We start from the raw sequence: 21,851 nt of genomic DNA on the forward strand, positions 1-21,851 counted from the left end.
TCAATAAATCAAAATAATATCAACAGTGTTAGATGAACAAATACCCTGCAAAAGAAGGATGCAGCCAACTGTATAAAACTGGTTAATTCTTTGATATGGTTAAAGTTAGCCTTAAATTGATTGGTCAATATTTATCCAAAAACTAACATAAACCAATCAAATCATTCAATTGTGCAAACTAGCCTAAAGATAACCTGTGGACAACTTATCCAAGTTGAATACAAATGGTTGCAACTATTGTCCTATAGGAAATAACATGGTCTCATTTTTAACAAGTGGCTTATGACAAAGTCTTCTTTTGATTTGTGACCAGTATTAATATTGATGCTGGCAAAAAATGGTATATGCATTTCAACATCAAAAACAAATACTTTTAACTAAGTCAAAGAATTATTTGAGAGCGCTGTAATAAACATAAATTTTATATATTTACATAATTTATCATGAACTATTTCTTTGAATTATTATGCTAAACATAACTCTCAAAGATATAAATTAATTTATAATAAAGAAAAATAGGAAATCAAAAACAACAGTTATACCTCTATAATAAAACATTCATAATATGACATAATAACTGAAAAATTGAGTATTTTGATAATTTTAAGGTATTAGATGTACATAGAAGCTGTTTGATTTTTTCATGTCATTGGTTTTCATGTTAAATTTTGATGCCTGCTGACCCCATCTAATTGTTTTACCATGTAAAGGGACTCTCTTATGTTTTGGCACAAAAAACTATTTTCCCATTTATGCATCTGAAAACACTGCTTTTATGATTATTTAACTCTTTGATATCGAAATTGTAGAAAAAAATACAATGAAAAAATTAAAACCAATCTGGTATTAGTGGGGAGTGAACGCCCACCAATAGTCAAGAACATTTGAGCATAAACCGAAATTTGTTGAAGGATTCCAGCTGTCAGTATCTTAATTTATAATTCCAAATGATTTGTCATACTTTATTTCTTAATAGAAAAAATCTGTGTAAAGTGCATTTTACAAACCATGAACTACGGTAGTCCCTTTAAAAGGCTATTGATTGATGCCTTTTTAAAATAAAACAAAATGACTGAAATACACTACAGATACAGATATTGCAGTTTGTATATTTGATTGCTGTTTCAACTTAAATCAGTCTTGAATTGACCTACTGTGCTATCTTTCAAGATATGCAAGATATATGCATATGGGTATATTTTTTACATATATTTTATTCTTTCACTACTTAAAAAACCTTTTTAAGCGATAGTAACATAATATGGGGTCACAAGGCATGCACAGTTGACATCCAGTTGAATGCCATTGACTCAACATCCCGGGGACCAGCCAAAATACTTCAAGCTATGAAAATATCGAGCAAAAGGGGAATGCTTTCATAAAGTCAAACGAAATTGGTCCTTTACATCAAGTTCAAGCCAACGAGCAAATCGAGCCCAGCGATACCAAGCCATCAGGTTTTGACTGTAATTGTACATCTGATATCTTAAGTACTTGTAATCATTCCATCAATCAACAGATAACATTTTTAAAATCATCGACATTCAACAAATTAAACAGGAAAACTGAAAAAATACATAAAAACAACTTACAACCACACAATAAACAAACAAAGAAAAAAATCAAAATATATACATGTAATAACTATAACATTGTAAAGAATAAAACAAAATTAAATAAGTAAGTAATGACCGCAATTACATTGCACAGAAATTCAAACTGGAATGTTGAAAATTACATTTTCACCTTTCATAAAACACAATAATAGTCAGTTTATTCAAATATGTAAAGAGCTTGACTAATGTTTTACTAAAGCGTCACATAGTCAATAAGAATGGACATTTGTTATTCAAACATATGTTTACACATCACAAAATATTCTAAAAGCAACAATTTGAATACCCCGGTACCTTATATCTTTTAGCAAATATCATGATAAAAAAAGCCAAAACAAGAATGGCAAGAATGATGCACATGTAATTCACTCTAAATTAAGATGAAGGGAATGGGAGCCTTAAAGCGCAGCACTCTCACAGATTGAACGTTTTGACAACTTTTTTATTTTTTGTCTTTGAACGAGCAATTTTTTGCGTAAATATCTGAAAACCAGTGATAAAAGACTGCTGACAAAAGATCAGATCGCAGAATTTCATATCTCCACTCCAAAATGGATGTTTTATGCATTTTTCTTAAACCGTAAGGAACAGTTTAAGCCATAAAACATTAAATTTGAAATGGAAATATGAAAATCTGCGATCTTATCTTTCGTCAACAGTCTTTCATCACTGGTTTGCAGATATTTACACAAAAGTTTGCTAATTCCAAGACAAAAAATAAAAAAAGTTGGAAAAATGGTAAATCCGTGAGAGTGCAGCTTTAATAGCTCCACTGCCTGATCACCTGTCTGAGGTTGTTTGTCAGAGGTGATCCATTGAATCACAAAACCTTGACATTTTTGTACTAGTACACATTCATTGCCACAACATAATCCATTTCTTTGTCAATTGAATGGTTGAAGGACAACATCAGTGTCAATCAAATTAGATGAAGAATATACTTGTAAATGAAATTTCGTGCAAAAAAGGAGAAAAAAGAGGAAAAATAAACTAAACCTTTCAAATTGCGACAATCTTAGTATTACTACTATTACTAGTATATATTTTGCACGAACGTAAATAGTTATTTTTATGTTTAAGCAATAAAATTGTTGCATAATACAGCTGTCAGTCTAATAAGTACTTATTGTCTTTTAAATGTTGTAGGTAAACTTTTTAAATATTTTACGACTGCCTGTAGAGCTAAGTCTTTTTATCATTATTTAGACATCATATATTCTGTTTATTTAATATCAGTTGATAAATAGCTTTCAGTGTCTAGTGGTAAAGATGTCAAACTCTAACACATAATTTTGAGGGTTCATTCCCAACCAGTGGTACTTTCTCAGAGCCGTACAAAAAGGATGCCATACAGGTTTCTGCACAGAAACCTGACTAAAGAGTGATTAGAATCAGCTTTTAGCTGTCTTAATAATAAAGCTTAAATAAATAAGACTTTTAGTATAAACTAAGTAGCTTTTAATAATGTTAAACTTCATTCCTAATCAGATTATCGTTTTAAAATGAATTCCAACACCTTCCTTTTTTCAACAATAAAATATCTACTGATTAAACACCTATTATAGTTAAATTCATTTTCAAAAAACCTTCAATTAAATAAACTCCTACTTGACTTGTGAAATGCAAGGTCACCTTATAACGGATTACCATATATTAATTAACAAGTACTTTTAACCTTTAAAGGCGATAATCCTAAATTCCGCAATATACAGAACAATAAACAATAATTATGAATTAAAATCTGAGTCCTCGATTGCAAGGTTCTAAATTAGAATTTACTAACTATAACAATTTAGACTTTAGTCTTATAATTAAGTCAGTGAAAACATGAAAATTTTAACATGATGTCATAAGTTGGTGCCTGCCTGTTGAAAACTGGCTATTATAAATCTAAGATTACAATTCAAGACATATAGAACATACTATGATGGGTTCAGTTTACCAGTGTAAAAAAATCCACCAAAGGAGTTTTAACAGTAATATTTGACAAAACTAATGGCTTTGCCATGAGTGAAATAATTTCATTTGCCCTTTCATGATTATAATTCTGACATTAAATTAGAAAATTGAAGCAAAATATAGCCAAATGATCTTATACCCAATATGACATCATTTTTTTCCAAGCTTGTACTGCATTTACCTAGTTTTTTTACTGTAAAATGGTCAAAAAGGAGAGAAACAGCAAAATTATGTTTTGATAAATGTACTGTTTCAAATGCTGATATTATCATGTTTCCATTCACTGCTATTTCTTAATAAACCAGTAAAAAGATCACAATAATAGTACACTATATCAAAATATAAGGTCAAGAGTTGCCATTATGATATTGATCTATTTTTACCATATAAGACCAGGGCTTCTCAAAACCTGCATTTTGCCGGTCTGGACCGATTTTGACCAAGCCAGACCGATTTCAGTTTCAAAAAGTGTCGAAAAAATCAGTCCGAAATTTATTAATAAGACAGATACTATAATAATTATACAGAATGCGAATACAGTGAAAACATAATTATTATAATAATAAAACCCATATATAAAAATGCTCCTGTTGAGAAAGTCCTTGGTAAGAAATAGGATTTTAGCCAGATTTTAAAAAGGGTGCTGCAAGAGAGACAGGTTGTTAAGGGTGGAAAGGGGGCATTGTATCAGGCTGTGAAGAACATGAACATGAATGTATGACATAAAATGTTAGAAATTGTATTTAATTGAAAAAGTATTAGGTGTCACCTGCAACTTTTTAAGTGAAGTATACTTATGATATTATCAAATCAAAGCAAAAGAACAATTTGATTCTACAAAGGCAAAAGGGTGCACATGCTGATCACCATGAGGGCAGAAGGGTGATATTTTAAGCTACAGGGTGCAGCACCCTTCCAGACCTCTTAAGCTCAAATGCTACTACAAATCTTAAGTCGACGTAAAGCTAGCCCGCTGTGTCAACCGACTATGCAAATATAACAGAGAAGTGTTTTGTACATGCATTTTTCGTCAAAGAAATTTTCTTCATTTTTTGGTGTTAGCTTAAAGAGTGTCTATATGCATTTCAGCCTTGCTTGTGACACTGTTTATACTTAAAATCCCCATTACTTTGGCATCTGCATTTGGCTACCAAATCTTTATAAATCCTTAGCACAGATAGTAAGTATTGAATTTTTGTGACAAATATAATTTTCTACGTTTGATTGAAAAGAATTAGGAGAAAATTGTTTCCCCTTGTATCGTTCCGAAACGATACGCCTGGGGGCGCTATGATTTCGGGCTCTATCGAGCACGTGTTTACCGTGCAATATTGAGTGATTCATTCAGCGCATGGTCACCAAGCTGTGTACAAGCATGTCCGACGTTTTTTTTATTTCAAAAAACTTAACGGGTTCATTCATAGCAAACATCGGAACTCATCATTATATTCTTGAAATCAGTATACATTATGATATACAAAATTTTGTCTTTATGTTTAACAAAAGTTGTGTTGTTACATAGATATATCAATGCTTTTTGAATAATTTCAATGAAAATGTGTTGTTTATGTTAGTATATGTTGAAATATGTGAAAATGTTTGTGTATGTACAGTTGATTGGCCATGACGCTTACAACAAATTAAACATTTGTATACTCTACATGTTGTTTTTCGTCTTAGTACAAGATCGAATTAGTAAGAAAGAGTGAGTAAGGATTGATTCTAGGGGATGTGTATTTTTGTGACAATGTGTATACTTATAATCCCCAGTAACTGCGCATTTGTGCTTTGCACAGGAAATAAGTATTTGTTTTTGTGACAATGTTTCCTAAATTAAGTTTCAGCCATTCCTAAGAATAGCATTGGCAATGTATGGGAAAGACAAGACATAGTTTATTTTCACAAAATCTGCTGAATTGGGTCTGTATTAGAAAGCATTATTTGGTACCAAATATTACTTATAATTTCTATTAATAAAAGAATCTTTAAGATTTTGGACTTTGGTGTTTCGCTCTAATTTTCATTCATATTTCTTTCAACAGAGCTTATGCTAAATGCAATTAAAGCAAACCAAAATAATTACACAGATATTTGTGATAACAGACTTGATACAAGCCAAAACTATTTACTTATGGAATGTTCAACAGCAATTCCAATATGTCCTTTGATAGCTATGGTCCGGCATCCAGTCTTTACCCAGCCATGATCACTGGTCTTGCACTGATATGAAATCTCAAAACACTTTCTCATTATTGTGGAATGCTTTTCCGTGATTAAAACTTCACAACCAGCTATTTCCCTGGATACGAATGGTCCGGCGTCCAGTCTTTGCCCAACCCTGACCACTGATCCGGTACAGGCAGGAAATATTTACTCATGGCGTCCAGAAACCTTGTCCTATATACCTCAGGGGAGACAACTGTCGGCATTTTCCCTGCAAGAGTTTAGTCAAAGAGTAAACTAAATTAGGATAAATAAATATTGTGCAGAAGTGTACACCTAAAGTAAGTCTGCATAGGTTTAAGAAAACCTTTTGAGTCTGCAACCAAAAATGGTGACAGAAAAAAATAAAAATGCTATATTTAACTTATAAGTGGTATTTAAATTGAAAATTTTGATTTAATACTATGCACTTTCAGCTTTACTATTTCTATCCTTCACTTTGATTTTTATTTCAACTTTGATAAAATAAAAATAAAAAGGTCATTGAAGAAAAACCTTTGTCCGACCCAAGCAGACTCACTTCACTTGTGCCTGCCAGTTGTGTATGCTACTTTACTGTCTAATTTCAACTTAGAAGAACTCCATACATATATGTGATTGTGCAACTTCATAATTTGAAATTTTGTTCGTAGCATTTAGCACTTAACAAAATGCCTGTAAGTTCTTACTTAATCACTTAAGAAAAGTATAAACCTTGTATTCAAATGTTTTGACAGAGCCAAAGGTGTATGAATTTCTCTGTATGTGAGCTGTCCCATAATTCTTAAATCTTACCTCGATCTCCAATGTGTGATTTCAGAATGGTCTCCAGCTTCTTATCCCATGTGAATGTTCGAATGTAATCTAAAATACCAATGTATATAAATAAATTCTGCAGACTTAATTTCATTAATCATTTCATTCTAAAGTTAAGGAAATTATGCAAATGATAATTTGAACAGAAACAGGATGAGTGGCCTACTGGTATGGGTGTCTGCCTCTCACCCAAGAAGCTGTGGGAAGAAGCTCTTGGCCTTTCAATGGAAACAATACTAACATTTGCCCAGGATAAAACTGAGAGTGATTCATATCAGCTTTCATCTGTCTTTAAAGTAAATTAATCAACCAAAATAGCAGGTGTTGAAGCTAGGTGAGCACTTTCATGTTTGTACAAACATGCAGGCTCAGATATAGCTGTTTCTTATCTCAAATTCAAAGCTGTTGTTATACAGTCAAAATCTGCTATGTTGAAGTTGTTCTTTGGGAACTACTTCGAGATAGATAGTGAACATTCGAAAACATATTATTTAATAATTTCATCTCAGGTGTTGAAAGGCAAAGCACAAAATTAATTTCAACTGATGCAAACAATAGATGATCTTGTTATGAGTCACTCTATTTTAATCTCAATTTACAAAAGAAAGTCATAATATATTCATGAATAAATTTCAATTTCTTTCAAAAATGGTTAAACAACCTACCAATTATTCCGACTACCAATTCCTTCTTCTGTTCATCAAGTCCAACAAGAAGGGAATAGTCCATCACAAGGTTACTTGCCAGGAACTGGGAGTCATGGCTAATAGCGTGCATCAACACTGTCTTGGAATGTGGCCGTATGTATAACGGATTTTCTACACTACCTGAAAGACAAAGGGGCAGATTTTTTCAATTTGAAGAGTAACTATCTTACAGCTTATTTAATCTTTAATTAGTTTAGTCGCTAGGCACTGGGAGACATGACTTATAGCCTGCATCAACACCGTCTTAAAATGTGCCCGTATGTACAGGGGGTTCTCTACACTACCTAAAAGACGCAAGGGCAGATTTGTTTAAAATTGAAGCTAAGCATAATTATCTTGTGACTTTTTTTATATTTAGAATACTTAGGAAAAACATTTCGCAAGAATTGTTTTTGAACATATTTTGAGATTTCACATCTTTGCCAGACCTGGTGAGTGGTCAGGGCTTGGTGTAAAGATTGTTATCAGGAACTAAGAATTGTGGCTTATAAAATGCATCAATACTATGTCTTTGAGTGTGGCTGTGTGTACAGGTGGTTTTCTTCTCTGCCTGTTGAACACAAAGGAAGTGTTTGATAATTCAATTTTGATACAACCGCATAACACAGCTACTGGCTGGAAGCTGCAAGTGATTGCTGATAACTTTGTCTTTGAGGGTGGCTATATTAACAATGGATTCCTACAGTGCTTAAAAGTGTCACGTAATGCTTACTGTTCACTTAACTTGTTGGAAGTCTTTAAGTTATTAAACAACAACCGTTCGAATGTCAGTTCTTTATTGTTCCACGTTCTTTCTAAGTATAATAATAAGTTCTAAATACAGCATGACATTTAAGGTAATCCCGCATCCTAACTGCCGTCCATTAGGCCGCTTTCCTTGCCTTGCCTAACCCTCTCTTTTTACATCCAAAATCATCTCTCTTATACTACTTTGTTATATAAATATGACAGCTTTACAACCCAAGGAATACGCGTTTTTGTAATTAACATGACCATTTTGTACATTTGTACCAGGTCGGCTGTCAACCACCTTCATATTCAAATGACAATCAAATATGCCCTACATTACTAAACATACAGTATGTAGACACATATACATTGAATTAAATCTTAATTATATCTTAAATATAACGTTAATTAACGTAATACAGTATTACGTCACAAAAGGCACATAGAATGTTATAGTGTTTTGTTTCTTTTTATGCTGAACAAGCTGATCATGATATCATTTGCATTTATAACCACAAATATTAAACTTATTTTTTTACAAAGATTGTGGAACAAGTGATTTCAATATTATATTAATCACTATTTTATGATCGATGTTACGTGGGAGTGTGGTCTTGTGTTTCGCGGGAAACTAGAGTACCTAGAGGTGCCAATAAACCAAACTCACATGCACCCAGGTGGGAAACAAACCCCTGTCGCCTAGGAGAAAAGCAAGTAGGCTAACCACTGTGCTAAAAAGACAACCCAAAAATAGTATAAATTTGCAGCAAACCAAACATAAAGTTCAAACATTTCCAGTACAGCACAAATTTTTTTTTACCTCTAAGGAAGTTTTCATCGAGTAGCACCACTTCATCTTTGCCCGGCTTCCTGGCCGTCTTCACGAGCCTGTTACGCTCAGAACCCTTCAGGTCATATGTCTGAAAGTAGATAGATAAATGGATAACTGTTCGTGTTCCTTGTAAATATTTTATACCTATATATTAAAGCTGCACATTCACAGATTTACCATTTTTACAACTTTTTAAAAAAAATCTTGGAAAGAGCTAATTTTTGTGTAAATATCTGCAAACCAATGATATAAGATTGCTGACAAAAGATCAGATTGCAGGAAATGAATGTTTTATGACTTAAACCATTACTAACGGTTTAAGAAAAATGCATAATCTCTTTAAATATCAATTTTTGAACTTAAATATAAAAATCTGGGATCTCATTTTTTGTCAGCTGTCTTATTTAACTGGTTTCCATGGATTTTCGCAAAAACTGGCTACAGTAGTTCCAAGACAAAAAATAAAAAAGTTGTCAAAACTTTTAATCTGTGAGAGTGCAGCTTTCATAATTTTATATGAATAATAAACATTTGAGTTCCTATTGCATATTTTATTCCCATGCATCAATAAATGGATCATAAAAAACGTCATCAAATTAAAACTTTCATAACATGAACATTGCCTCTTTGAACATTGAATTTGCTTTTACCTGAGATATGGTCCTTTTATAGAAGAGGTTTTCCATCACCAGAAGGTCTTGTTTCATGGCATTGTTTGTCTGCTGGTTCCGGAACCCAATACGATACACCCCAACTATCTTAGCAATAGCTGTTGGCTTCTGTAATATATGCAATTATTGTAATGTTTATTGTTTTATAAATGTCAACCTGTCAACCATGCCTAGCTATATTGGCACCGCCTCCAAATATTATAATTGAGTTCACTTCTCTACTGATAACATCATAACAAGCATGTAGTTCTAGAAGTATTAAAATATATATAGTCCTATAGCATGTTGAATTTCAGTTCCTTAAAACCCTAAGATGTTACCATTACTAATTTATCATAACAGCAACTCAATCCTGAGAGGTATTGTCTTATTTTAAGTTTGTCTGTTGATTCCTGAGCCATTTATGATACACACAGATGAAGTTTTCTTACGCTATTGGTCTCCCGTAAAAAAAGACACTGTATCACTACTAATATCAATAAAGCCATCTTAACATTATGGAATGATCATAGTTTAAGCCCCATGTAGACTTGTGTTCCAGTGAACCCTCGTTTCACTTATAGTTCTAAGGCAGTAATCCCACCATTTATTGGTAAAGTTTTCTTGATGCTTTTGTAGTCTGTTTGTGGTGTTTGTATTTGTGTATGTGTTGGTTTGTGTTGCTAGTTCATTGTAGCTTAATCTCTTGCCTTAAGCCTCTTAACAGGGTTTATTTTTGAATTTATTTTACTTATCTTGTCCCTGTAGTTTTCATGGTAATATTTCTCAATATGCTAGGACCATTCTTTTTAATGATTATGCTTGTACACTTAACTATGGTGGAAAATTTTACCTCAAATTTCCATAGATTTCACACAAAACAAGCATTAATAAAATCTAGGAAATACAAGTTTACGGACCTGTTGTTTTTCTATAGAAGCAAGGTACTGAAAGTATTCAGGTCCAAACTTCTCAAATGACTCCACCTCCATGCCCGACATCTGCTTCAGGATAAACCGGTCATCTGGGGAGATAAGGGATAGTATGTTTTTCAATTTAAATGAACAGGGCTCAAGTCCGAGTCTAGACTCAGACTTGGAAAAGCATTTCTATCAAATTACAAAAAAAAATCATCTTTAGTTCATCAGTTTTTACAAAAATAAATGTAAATAATTTTAAAATTCAGCAAAATTCAGCATAAATCCTCAGCTAGAATGAAAGTTACTAAGAAATGATGACTTCAAGTTTTGCCAATAGACTCCGATAACTTGATACATAAAGTCGATCTTGATGTTCTGGTAATGTTGAACTTTTTCTCAAATGAGTTGGATTGAGTTATATACTTCATGTATTTTGGTTAAATTTTGAATGTTTATTACCTCAAATTAATTCCCGAGACTTGGACAAAGAGAATTTTGACTGTATGACAATTCTTAAGTGTCACTGACCTTCAGTTTTGCAGAACGAAGAGCCTGATTTCCCCCCACTGGCTTCCCAAGCCTTACACCTGCTCAATGACCTAATGTAACTGAAAATATAAACACATACATTTTAATGTTAACAGGCCTTGAATATGGAAAATTGAATATACACATTTTTCTGAATTATTCTTTAGTTGTTTTACACTTAAGTACATTAAATTTTGTCCGAAAAATAACCAAAAATCACAGATACGGTATTCAGGGTTATCCATTAAATTTTGTCCGAAAAATAACCAAAAATCACAGATACGGTATTCAGGGTTATCCATTAAATTTTGTGCGAAAAATAACCAAAAATCACAGATACGGTATTCAGGGTTATCCCACTGTATTTAAGACAATATATTGCCCAAACAATAAATAACCACCAACAAAATTAAATGTTGCCTTTGCAACTTTAAAATTTACCATTTCAAAAAGGATTGGGAAAAGCTAAACTTTTTTGTCACTGAGTAAACAATCATGTAAAACACTAAATAAATGCTGCTCTATTTAACTTAGTATGACACTTAAAATAACACATTTGATACTTCAAGTGCTTGTCAAAATATGTGTGCTTGTTTTAAACCAGAGTAACCCCATAAATTGTAAGGACCTTTTCACTAATCTGAACGCATTTGCATCAAGTAAGCTCGATACTTATTGTACTGGTTATTTATATGCATTCAAGAAGATGAAAGGTTACAAATGTTTCAGATGTACATTATAGTTGTTCCTACTCTTAAAGAAATGTTTGACATTGCATACAAAATAATTATATTCTGTTAAACTTACACATCTTCACCATCAGGGAATATATGTTTTCTAAGTTGTCGGAACTGGTCCGCGAAGTAGACCTTGCAGTAAAACCTCGCTGTAGATTCAGAAAACTCTGGAAAAAAAGAGCATTGAAATTTGTATAGTCATGCCGTGAGACTGCTGACTGCTTTCCATTCAAAGCAAAATATCTGTTTATAGATAACAAATGCTATCTGACTGTGACAGGGAGTTTTACAAGAAATTTACCAGAGAGACATGTTTGTTCTTTCTCGCAATCAAAGGAGCACAACTTACGAAGCTCTATATGGTCATTAACAGGTTGTTTCCCGTTCCTGTTTTTATCCCCTCCCTCAGACATGCTGGCTGTAAACCCTGGATGCTCCCCTTCATCTGATGGAAATGTACATATGATATTAACGGTTATTGAGTAAATGCAATTTGGAAAAAAGCACAAAACACATACATCCTATGACTACAGCAGTATTGGTGTTATTGTACATAAAACACATATGGCTAAGTCCCCAACAGATCTAATCTTAGAAAATCAATGTCATTACATTTTAAATTTAAATCAATTTTTTTAAGTATGTAAAATGCTCATTCTCTCTCTTGTTGGTGCAATATTGTGGAAGAGTGAGGCCTTGTACTGTAGGGAAAACACAAGAATCCGGAGAAAACAACTTGTCTGGCGGGCTTGGTGACCACCAACAAAACTCACATGTACCCAGACCGGATATCAATCCTGGATCGCCCGCTTGAGAAGCTAGTGCTTGAACAACTACACTTACTGTACATTTCAGGCGCGTAGGAGCTGGGGCCGCAGGGGCCGCGACTGCGGCCCCAATATTCTGGCTAGTAACGGCAATGGGGCCACGAATATTTGATACCGATTTTCTTAATAATCGTATTTTAAATAAAGCTACGGGCATACAGATCAATAGCAGTCCGACACGATATTGAATAAACAGGTCACCATGTCATAATTAAACCTGAGACCATTTAGCTAATTAATTGGCGTATGAATGGCATGAAAACAGTCGGCAGATTATTGAAGACGGGTAAGTGGAAGAAGAAGCAATAAGACAATAATTGTTTGTATCATTTTTGATGTTTCAAAAACTGTAGTTGAAGAACTGAGAAAGAAAATGAGTCCCTCCACACCTGGATTTAGAGTGCTGTGCCCGACTAGATGGACTGTTAGGGTGGAGTGTTTGAAAAGTGACTTAGATAATTATTCCGTTCTCCAGAAATTGTGGGATACCACCTATGAGACAACAAAAGACACTGAGACCAGAGCGCGCATTGTTGGTGAGTTGGTGTGAAGAGTCAGATGGCCTCATTCGACTTTCTCTATGGTGTGACACTTTGGTATGAACTGTTAAAGCACAGTGACAACCTAAGCAGGGCTCTGACAAAGACATGTCAGCTTCTGAAGGTCACGATCTTGCCCATGTGTCAGTGTCTAAATGTAATAGTGAATAAATGTTACTAAGGCCACTACTTTTATATAAATTGGTTTACAAAACCGGCGGGTCTAATTTTCCGAAAAGTACAAAAAAAAATAAAAAATGAATTTCACTATTTTTTCAAAATTATTTTCCCGACCGTATTGATTTTGGTTCGAAACGAAAGAAAAACGCACAGATAAGAGTACCAATGCAGTAGATCTCGACTGATTTGTTGTTCCGTGGCCGTATTTGCCAATTTATAGTGATAGCATGTGAGCCAGTCAACTGTTATGGCAGCGCCGATGGCAATGGCGGAATTGACGATAGCAGTCATTGTATGAAATAATCAATTTAAATATGCAGGAGTTGTTACAATAACAATAGCAATAAACACTGGCAAATTTAACAGCCGACACAAACAATAACTGTCACGTGATTGTTGTTATTCCCCGCCAATTTACGTCATGAAAATATTGTTGTTTATAGATAAAAAATAAAATTGTCAGCGGCTGCCATCGAATTAGTAGCCACAAATATCTGTAAATTATGTGTGAGAAAAACATTTTATAACATTTTATGGTTAAATATCAAATAACAATGCACTAAGTGTGAGTGGTGAAATCGAAAGTAAATAAGTTGACACCGGTGACCTAGTTTCACAAGTTCGGTCGATGGTGTTTATGGATTTGAAATCACAAAATGGTTTGGAAATACTTGTTATTGAGTCAATGTAAAGCTTGTGTTTATTCTAGATTACATGTTTATTCGTGTTTGGGTTAATAGTAGAGTAAAAACAATGAAAGAGTTGAACACATGTCTCAATGACATTTTAATACTAATGCCATGAGTTGTGTCACAATGTGTGCAAAACATTTAGATAAAATAACACGGAAAACTATTTTGAATAAGTCCATTTCAATTTGTAATGAACTTGATATTTCACTATAAATGAGATTTGTTGTTGTAACCAAGGAATACTCTTTAAAATGAAAAATAAACAAGCATGAAGTATAGATGCCCTGTGAACTCGTGTACATACACAAAATGGCGGAGTTAGAAATGAAAATATCCGATACATAATTATGGATTTCTCTGTTACTATCATTGGTACATAAAGTTAAGTCACATGCTAGATTTATTATTTTGTTATGTGATTTTTATGTACTGATGTGGTAATTTGCTGCAAGATTTGAATTCGAAATGGATTTGGTGAACATCCCATGGTAAATATCCCGGTCCGAAAATATCCGAACTTAGCATGGATTGAGTTACACACAAGCAAGACCCACCATGGTAAAGGTTATTAAAACTCAAATCTACGTCTAGTTTGGTTTTTAGTTTTTCAGGAATTGCTTTCACAAAGTTAAAGCTCAAATGTCTTCATAAAATGTTACTTCCTTATTTACAAAATTGGTAATTATTTCACTTTATTGGCATTTTCCAATATTGAAATAACTGAAACAATGTTTAGAAAATAGTATGTATTGTTTTAATACAGTGCAATTTTTTGTATTTTAATGCGCAAAATTGCCTTCTCTTTTTTTCAATTTAATATTGTTCAGTTTAGTGTTCTGCATTCACTTTTGCTTTAACATACCCTTGAAGCTTAACAAATGTCTTGCTGAGTGATATTCAATGTACCTTTGATAAAAAGTGTAGTTTATACATGTAAACATGTTTTATAGTCAATTTCATTGATGTTTTATATGCACAGTATGTAAGATTTAAACTGTGTGTTTAATTAGAACTTTGAAACTTTGAGTGTATTAAAACATGTATGTATTAATAGCAGTTTAAATATTTAAAATGTCATGTAAATGATATAAATTTTCAATGTTTTTATGTTGTTCTCTGATTTTTACCCTTTAAGAGTATGTTTTGTGACTTTTTTTCTTTTTTTTTTTTTCTTTTTTTTCGACCGCCCGGTGGACATTTTTCCCAAAAATTCTTGTAAACCAAAAAATAAAAAAGGAGTGGCCTAAACGATAATAGGTTTATATCTATCAACTATTTTAACGGAAAAAGGTTTAAATAAAAACATGAAAATAATACCTGAACTCATTGGAAATCGGGTCTTTCAATGCTTAAAATTGAAAAAATCTCGGAGGGAGGGGACACCCCTCCTGAGCCCACCCCTTCCGCGGCCCCAATGTCAATTTCTTTCCTACGCGCCTGCATTTTAAAGTTAACTATTCAAAATTTAGCTTATATTAGCTAAGAATGGGTGCTGCACATGGCCAATAATACACTATTAATAAACCAAAGAAGGAGATACATTTCATTTTTTTTAATACATCATTATGTTTAAGTTAAACTAATTTGACTTTAATGTTCAAAACCAAAAAAGCATATGATTTTTGCACAGATAAAAGAAATATTAGCAATATCTTTGGGTTTCCTTAACTATAAGATTATTAAAATTCGAGTAAACGATGGTTTTTAGGGGAAATACTTAACACACAAGAGTAGAAAATCAGCACTGAGAAAGTACATGACATTTCACCTTATATCTGCCAAATGACAAAATGCACTTCGTTAAATGCTGCCTTTCACCCAATAGGATGTGGGTTCAAGCCTATTCATTTCTGCAAAGATGGATAATACAAAGCTATACAGCAGAAGTAGTGCGTAAAGGAGGCAAGCATTGAATAAAAGGCAAAGACCCAAGCACCTTGTGGGCTTTCCAACACCTGCCCCTCAGCCTTGTTTACAAACTTCACTGTGTCTGGAAGATCGTTGCGCGATGAGCTTTCCCGATTACCTCCCTTGAAGAAAGACAGCTTCACCGAAGACGGGCGTTTAGCTGGTGAAGTGAAAGATTGTGTAGGGATGATAAAAGGGATGCTGTTCCAGAAACCGATGCATATATACCATGCTATAATAAAAATCTCCAGAAGATATCAAGATTAAAAGTATCACTCATGATGGCCGCTGTAGTAAGATAGGTTCATCCCAACCTGAGCGTATGGTGTTTACTAGTAAACCTGGTTTCCGCAGAACACCCTTTGCGAGGTAAGGATGAACCTATCCTACACAAGCGGCCATGGTAGATGCTTTTTCTCCCACCTCGGTTAAACAAAATAAAGTTAGAATGTATTTTTTTGCTGGAACCCTTGTGTGCTTAGTGAAATAATTTGGGTATAGATATAATTATGATGTTTGCGCCCAGTGAGTCAAAATAAAGGAACAGTCAAATTGTTCTTTAAATAGACCTAAGGAGAGGGTAGCATTATTTGATGAATGCAGCATGAACACTCTTATTTTGGTGCATTTTTAAAGCCAGAAATGTTTTATTGGAATTTTAAATACTGCCTTCAACAAGGGAGGTAATTGTGTGATAACAATTAAAAAAGTAGTTCCATACGAGTACTTGATTTATCTTATATTAGGGTTTCCAGCATAGCCAAATATTTGGATCTACTCTATAATCTAGGGTGGGAGAAAAAATGTTTGTTTCGCTGAAACACCAATTTCATTTCACACCAAATATCATATTTGGTGCACAGTAACACTGTGTGTTTGAAACTAAATTACCTCACTGAAACCATTACTTTTTTATTGAAATCTGAATAGTACGCCAAATCTTTTGTGAATCTAACATAATCATTCATAGATGATGCATTTAATATCTCACGAAGCTGATGATTATTTCCGATTTCTAAAACTACCAAAAATCAGAATAATTAATTAAGGGGCGCAATATAGGTTAATACAAACAATTGTTTTTTTCTGATTTTAATGCATTATTATGTTTTACTTATTGACTGTAATGATCAAAACAAATAAAAACCTATATTGCGTGTCTTTAAAAGCCATCAACAAAGCCAATTCCAACTACTAAAATTCCTTGTAGCAATCATTACCACATTATGTGCAAACACTACATAAAAACAAGAGGCCCATGAGGGCCTATGCTCTTCTGGTATTGCTTTTACGGTCATTTTCAACCCATAGCATGTATGTATGGTTAAAAAGCAACATAATGATAGTTCAAAAAGTCAACATACTAATTGTTCAAAAAGGCAAAAAAACAACTACATTAACTTAATACATGTTGTCTTCCTTAGACATTTTTTGTACTCGGTCTGATAATTTCATAATCCAATAATGAATGGGCCACTCTGGATGGTTGAAGAAAGGAACCTAGCCCTCATATCTAACAACTGTTTAAGTTTGATTAAGATACTATCAAACTGAAGACTTTATCCTGTTCACAAGCAATGGTTTACAGATGTACTGACGGCCGCACAGACACTGTGCCATGGCATAAGCTCTTCTGGCTTTTGGCCACTAGTGCTTAAGATGTTGAAACTTAAAACATAAACCTACAAGTAGCTCAGAGTAAACTCCCAAAATAAATTTAAATAGAAAGAAATTGATTTAAAGAAAACATACAAGTACACAAGTACACCTGCTCGATGCATAACTTTGGCCCTATTAGTGCATTTTATTAAGGTGGGTGGTGTGCATCTACCAGGTGGAGCATGCATTGGGACAGTATTGGAAGTAGATGTCAATTTTTTGTTATTTTCATACATTACACCATTACTGCCAAAATTCTAAGTTGAATTTTAGGCTTGTACAGTTAGTGCTGAAGGTGTGCGTCAAGCAGGTGTGTAAGTGCTACAAGATATCAAGCATCACTTGATCCAGTCCCATTTTCTTAGATTCTTCATTGCTCATAAGGTTTCAGTTCAGTCTAAGACTGATGCCATTTGGAAACCAAAACATAGAGGCCAAATTCTGGCCTTCCTATAGTTTTATTATACAGCATATTCAATCAAGAACACCTTCACCATACATCTAAAAGTGTCATCTATGCATATAGTGCAACTAACTTTTCAGCAATGCAAAGTAATACCTGTTTTACCAAATAGTTTTAACACACTACAACTAGTCTGGCAGCCATTTTGAATGTTTCATGAGAGATGACATCATGACTAAGAAGATAGCGATCAGTCATAATGGGAAAAGCTATGCTAATCAAGATAATCATGAATACTGTTTATCATACTCATGTTTCCTTGTTCTTCTCTGGGGTATTTGTCCAGGCTTTCTGTATCAGCCTTCGACATAGAACTCCTGAAGAAATACAAATAAATACAAATTATTATTTTCATTTATAATTTCTGTTTCTATCAACGACATTGGTTTTGCCGCTAAATGACTTGCGTTTATTAAACAGTGAAATATGTTGATGTCACTTCCTGATTGTTAACCAGGTTTTCAACGAAATGAGAATGAGGTTGTCGTTGGGCGGGCAGGAGGACGGGCGGGCGGGCGTCAAACATTGGTTTTTGTTCAATAAATTTAGTTAGCATTGATAGATATTGATGAAACTTGGTGTGTAGGTAGCTTATAGGAAGAGCTAGCTTGGGATTGCTTTTGAGGGGGGTTGGGCTAAGGTCAAGGTCACTGTTACTAAAAATAGAAAAATGGTTTCTGCCCAATAACTTTAGTTAGCACTGATAGATATTGACGAAACTTGGTGTGTAAGTTGCTTATGTGAAGAGCTAGCTTGGGATTGCTTTTGAGTGGGGAGGGGCTAAGGTCAAGGTCACTATTTCTTAAAATAGAAAAATGGTCAAGGTCACTGTTACTTAAAATAGAAAAATGGTTTCTGCCCAATAACTTCAGTTAGCATTGACAGATATTGATGAAACTTGGTGTGTAGGTAGCTTATGTGAAGAGCTAGCTTGGGATTGCTTTTGAGGGGGTGGGGCTAAGGTCAAGGTCGCCTGTTACTAAAAATAGAAAAATGGTTTCTGCCCAATAACTTTAGTTAGGATTGATAGATATTGACGAAAGTTGGTGTGTAGGTAGCTTATGTGAAGAGCTAGCTTGGGATTGCTATTGAGGGGGGAGGGCTAAGGTCAAGGTCACTTAAAATAGAAAAATGGTTTCTGCCCAATAACTTTAGTTAGCATTGACCGATATTGATGAAACTTGGTGTGTAAGTTGCTTATGTGAAGAGCTAGCTTGGGATTGCTTTTGAGTGGGGAGGGGCTAAAGTCAAGGTCACTATTACTTAATATAGAAAAATGGTCAAGGTCACTGTTACTTAAAATAGAAAAATGGTTTCTGCCCAATAACTTTAGTTAGCATTGACCGATATTGATGAAACTTGGTGTGTAGGTAGCTTATGTACAGAGCTAGCTTGGGATTGAGGGGGGTGGGGCTAAGGTCAAGGTCGCCTGTTACTAAAAATAGAAAAATGGTTTCTGCCCAATAACATAAGTAAGCATTGATAGATATTGATGAAACTTAGTGTGTAGGTAGCTTATGTGAATAGCTAGCTTGTAATTGCTTTTGAGTTGGGAGGGGCTAAGGTCATGGTCACTATTACTAAGAATAGAAAAATGGTTTCCGCCAACAGTAATTTTCAGTTACGTCTCTTTTTGATAAAAGTAAAGATAAAGTCATACAACAAATTAATTGGCTATAATTTCTGATTGCCCATAACAAAAACCTGGTTTCATCGCATTGCGGCGCTTCTAGTTTATTTTATCTACTGATAGAGTTGTAACTCCAAAACGCTTAAATGAAGAGGTTTTTAAAAAACATGTGTACCAAGTTTCATTCCTATCAATAAAACATTTTTTGAGTATAGGCCAAGATAACAACTGTGCATGCTGAAAATGCAGACACGCCAGCGACGTTTCTTATGATCTTTTATTGAAGGTACCTTACCTTTGAGTTTGCTGTATATCACAAAGCTTTGTATGGTAGTCATGGCAACTGGAAAAGAAACAAATACGAAATGCATGATTGCACATAGGCTTTTTTTTACTTTAAAGGGGGACAATGTAGGTTGATGCAAAATAAGCATAATAAAGTTTATCTTATTTGACTTTAATGATAAAAAAGAACAAGCATATAATTTGTTTTATGGTTATAAACTATGAGCCTATATAAAAATTAATAACATATAACCTATGAGCCAATGTAATGCCAAAAAATAATAATAATAACTATATGGCCACAAATTCCTCAGTTAAAAAGTGCCTTAATATAGCTTATATTTCTCTATCTGTACACAAATCATACACTTTTGTTTTGTTTTGATCATTAGAATCAATAGAGTTAAAGATGATAAAGCATTTCAATTAAAAAAAAAATGCATGAACCTTTACAGCGCCCCTGAATGATTTTAACTTACTCTTTAATTTTCAGACAATACACCACAATATCTACACTTTTATTGAATGTCCTTAGATAAATGCATACCCCATCAATAACATTCATACTTAGATGAATGCAACATATTCAGTATTCCTCTGATAGTACAGAAATTACGCTTAAGATTGGTTAAATGACATCGCTGAAATGCTGAAAGTTGAATTATCTTGGAAGCATTATCTTCCAAAAGAAAAATCTGGAAATAATTAGTGCAAATATAAACATTGGATGTTTTAGATTTGTGTTTCATCTGTGTCTGGTCAATGCACAGACTTTACTTTGTACAAACAGTCTATCCCCCAGATTTATGGGGGATGTCGGAATGAACCATACGCCCTTACAGGCCCTTATTTTTATTAGTATTTCAGCAGTGTTTTTTTAAGAATTGCAGTGTACTGCAGACTGTGAATGCAGCTTCCTTTTTTATGGAGTGCAAACTTTACAGCCTTCCTGCAGGCAGATTAAAGATCAGTTTCATGTTGTTGCGTAACTTTATAATGACATGTCACATGCCTTGATTAAGCATGTCGGATCAATTTAGGCACGACTGGATTACAGCTCTGCCTTTGAAGGCGTGTCTGTTTCTATAACCGTTAAGACCCTGGAGGAAAAACTGCATACAAATATTTTCATACATCGATGAACTAAAATACTTAATCATTAAATCCTTAAATAGCTTCATGAAAATGTAGGATATTCTTCGAGTGACAAAAATGTATTGAACCTGAGAGAGTATGCGATGATGGAGCTCTGTTCATGGTCATACACGACCACTGGCACCCGTTCACACACCGGCAAGAGATGGTGGTCATACAGGTTGCTGAAATGGTGATATGTAATGTTAACAAGTTTCATGATCCCGGGTCAACCATTTTTAAAAAATAGCAGATAGTGAAATGCAGATATATAATAGTAACAACAAGTTTCATGATCCCTGGTCAAACATTTTCAAATTATAGGCTTTACAACAGTTTGTGTTCTTACCCTTATATCCAAAGCAATTATACAGATTGTCTAATGCATGGTGATGTTACTTCCAATGAATCTTTTGTGGATACATGTAAATTTAAGTTCATGATTTGATTAAAAGGATTCATCCTTAACAAACACAGTGCGTGTATACCACGTGATAAATTATGTCATATATGCTACGTCGGAAGGCAAAATTTGTTTGAAATAAGACTTAAATCAAAAATAACTTTTCTTTTACTACAGCATTTTAAATGAAACATAGGGCAGTCTATGCCGCTTAAAGAGCCACACCTTTGTTTTATAACCAGAGATTGATAAGGTGATTAGATTCATCAAACACTTTGACAAACCTGTTTCCAAACTAATGTTTAGTCAGTGCTCCGTCAGACAGCCGTATTGTGAAAAAATTTGTCGAAGTGTTTTAAGAAACTACACTCTCAATCAAACTCTGGTAAAAGACCGAAGGTGGGCATCCCTTAGCGGCGTTTCATTTAAATCGGT

The 21,851-nt window shown here is 33.8% G+C and overlaps 1 protein-coding gene across 2 annotated transcripts in view; it reads right to left on the reverse strand.

Moving 5' to 3' along the window:
• Positions 1 to 2,294: 2,294 nt before the first annotated feature.
• The window catches only part of LOC128206261 (1-phosphatidylinositol 3-phosphate 5-kinase-like), a 57,376-nt gene continuing 37,819 nt past the window's right edge, over positions 2,295 to 21,851 (reverse strand). Inside the window, exons 35-47 of one of the 2 annotated variants that reach the window (XM_052908615.1) lie at positions 21,103 to 21,198; positions 19,890 to 19,937; positions 18,214 to 18,281; positions 15,871 to 16,002; positions 12,046 to 12,141; positions 11,767 to 11,863; positions 10,960 to 11,039; positions 10,432 to 10,535; positions 9,512 to 9,640; positions 8,850 to 8,949; positions 7,259 to 7,420; positions 6,573 to 6,641; positions 2,295 to 6,009 (exon numbers count right to left, since the gene is read on the reverse strand). In XM_052908615.1, coding sequence (XP_052764575.1) covers positions 5,867 to 6,009; positions 6,573 to 6,641; positions 7,259 to 7,420; positions 8,850 to 8,949; positions 9,512 to 9,640; positions 10,432 to 10,535; positions 10,960 to 11,039; positions 11,767 to 11,863; positions 12,046 to 12,141; positions 15,871 to 16,002; positions 18,214 to 18,281; positions 19,890 to 19,937; positions 21,103 to 21,198 — 1,324 coding nt within the window. In that variant the 3' untranslated portion in view covers positions 2,295 to 5,866. The remainder of the gene's footprint in view (positions 6,010 to 6,572; positions 6,642 to 7,258; positions 7,421 to 8,849; positions 8,950 to 9,511; positions 9,641 to 10,431; positions 10,536 to 10,959; positions 11,040 to 11,766; positions 11,864 to 12,045; positions 12,142 to 15,870; positions 16,003 to 18,213; positions 18,282 to 19,889; positions 19,938 to 21,102; positions 21,199 to 21,851) is intronic. The other variant, XM_052908616.1, reaches the window with a different exon arrangement.

This window comes from Mya arenaria, chromosome 10 (genome assembly GCF_026914265.1).
Source record: "Mya arenaria isolate MELC-2E11 chromosome 10, ASM2691426v1".
Classification (NCBI taxonomy): Eukaryota; Metazoa; Mollusca; class Bivalvia; order Myida; family Myidae; genus Mya; species Mya arenaria.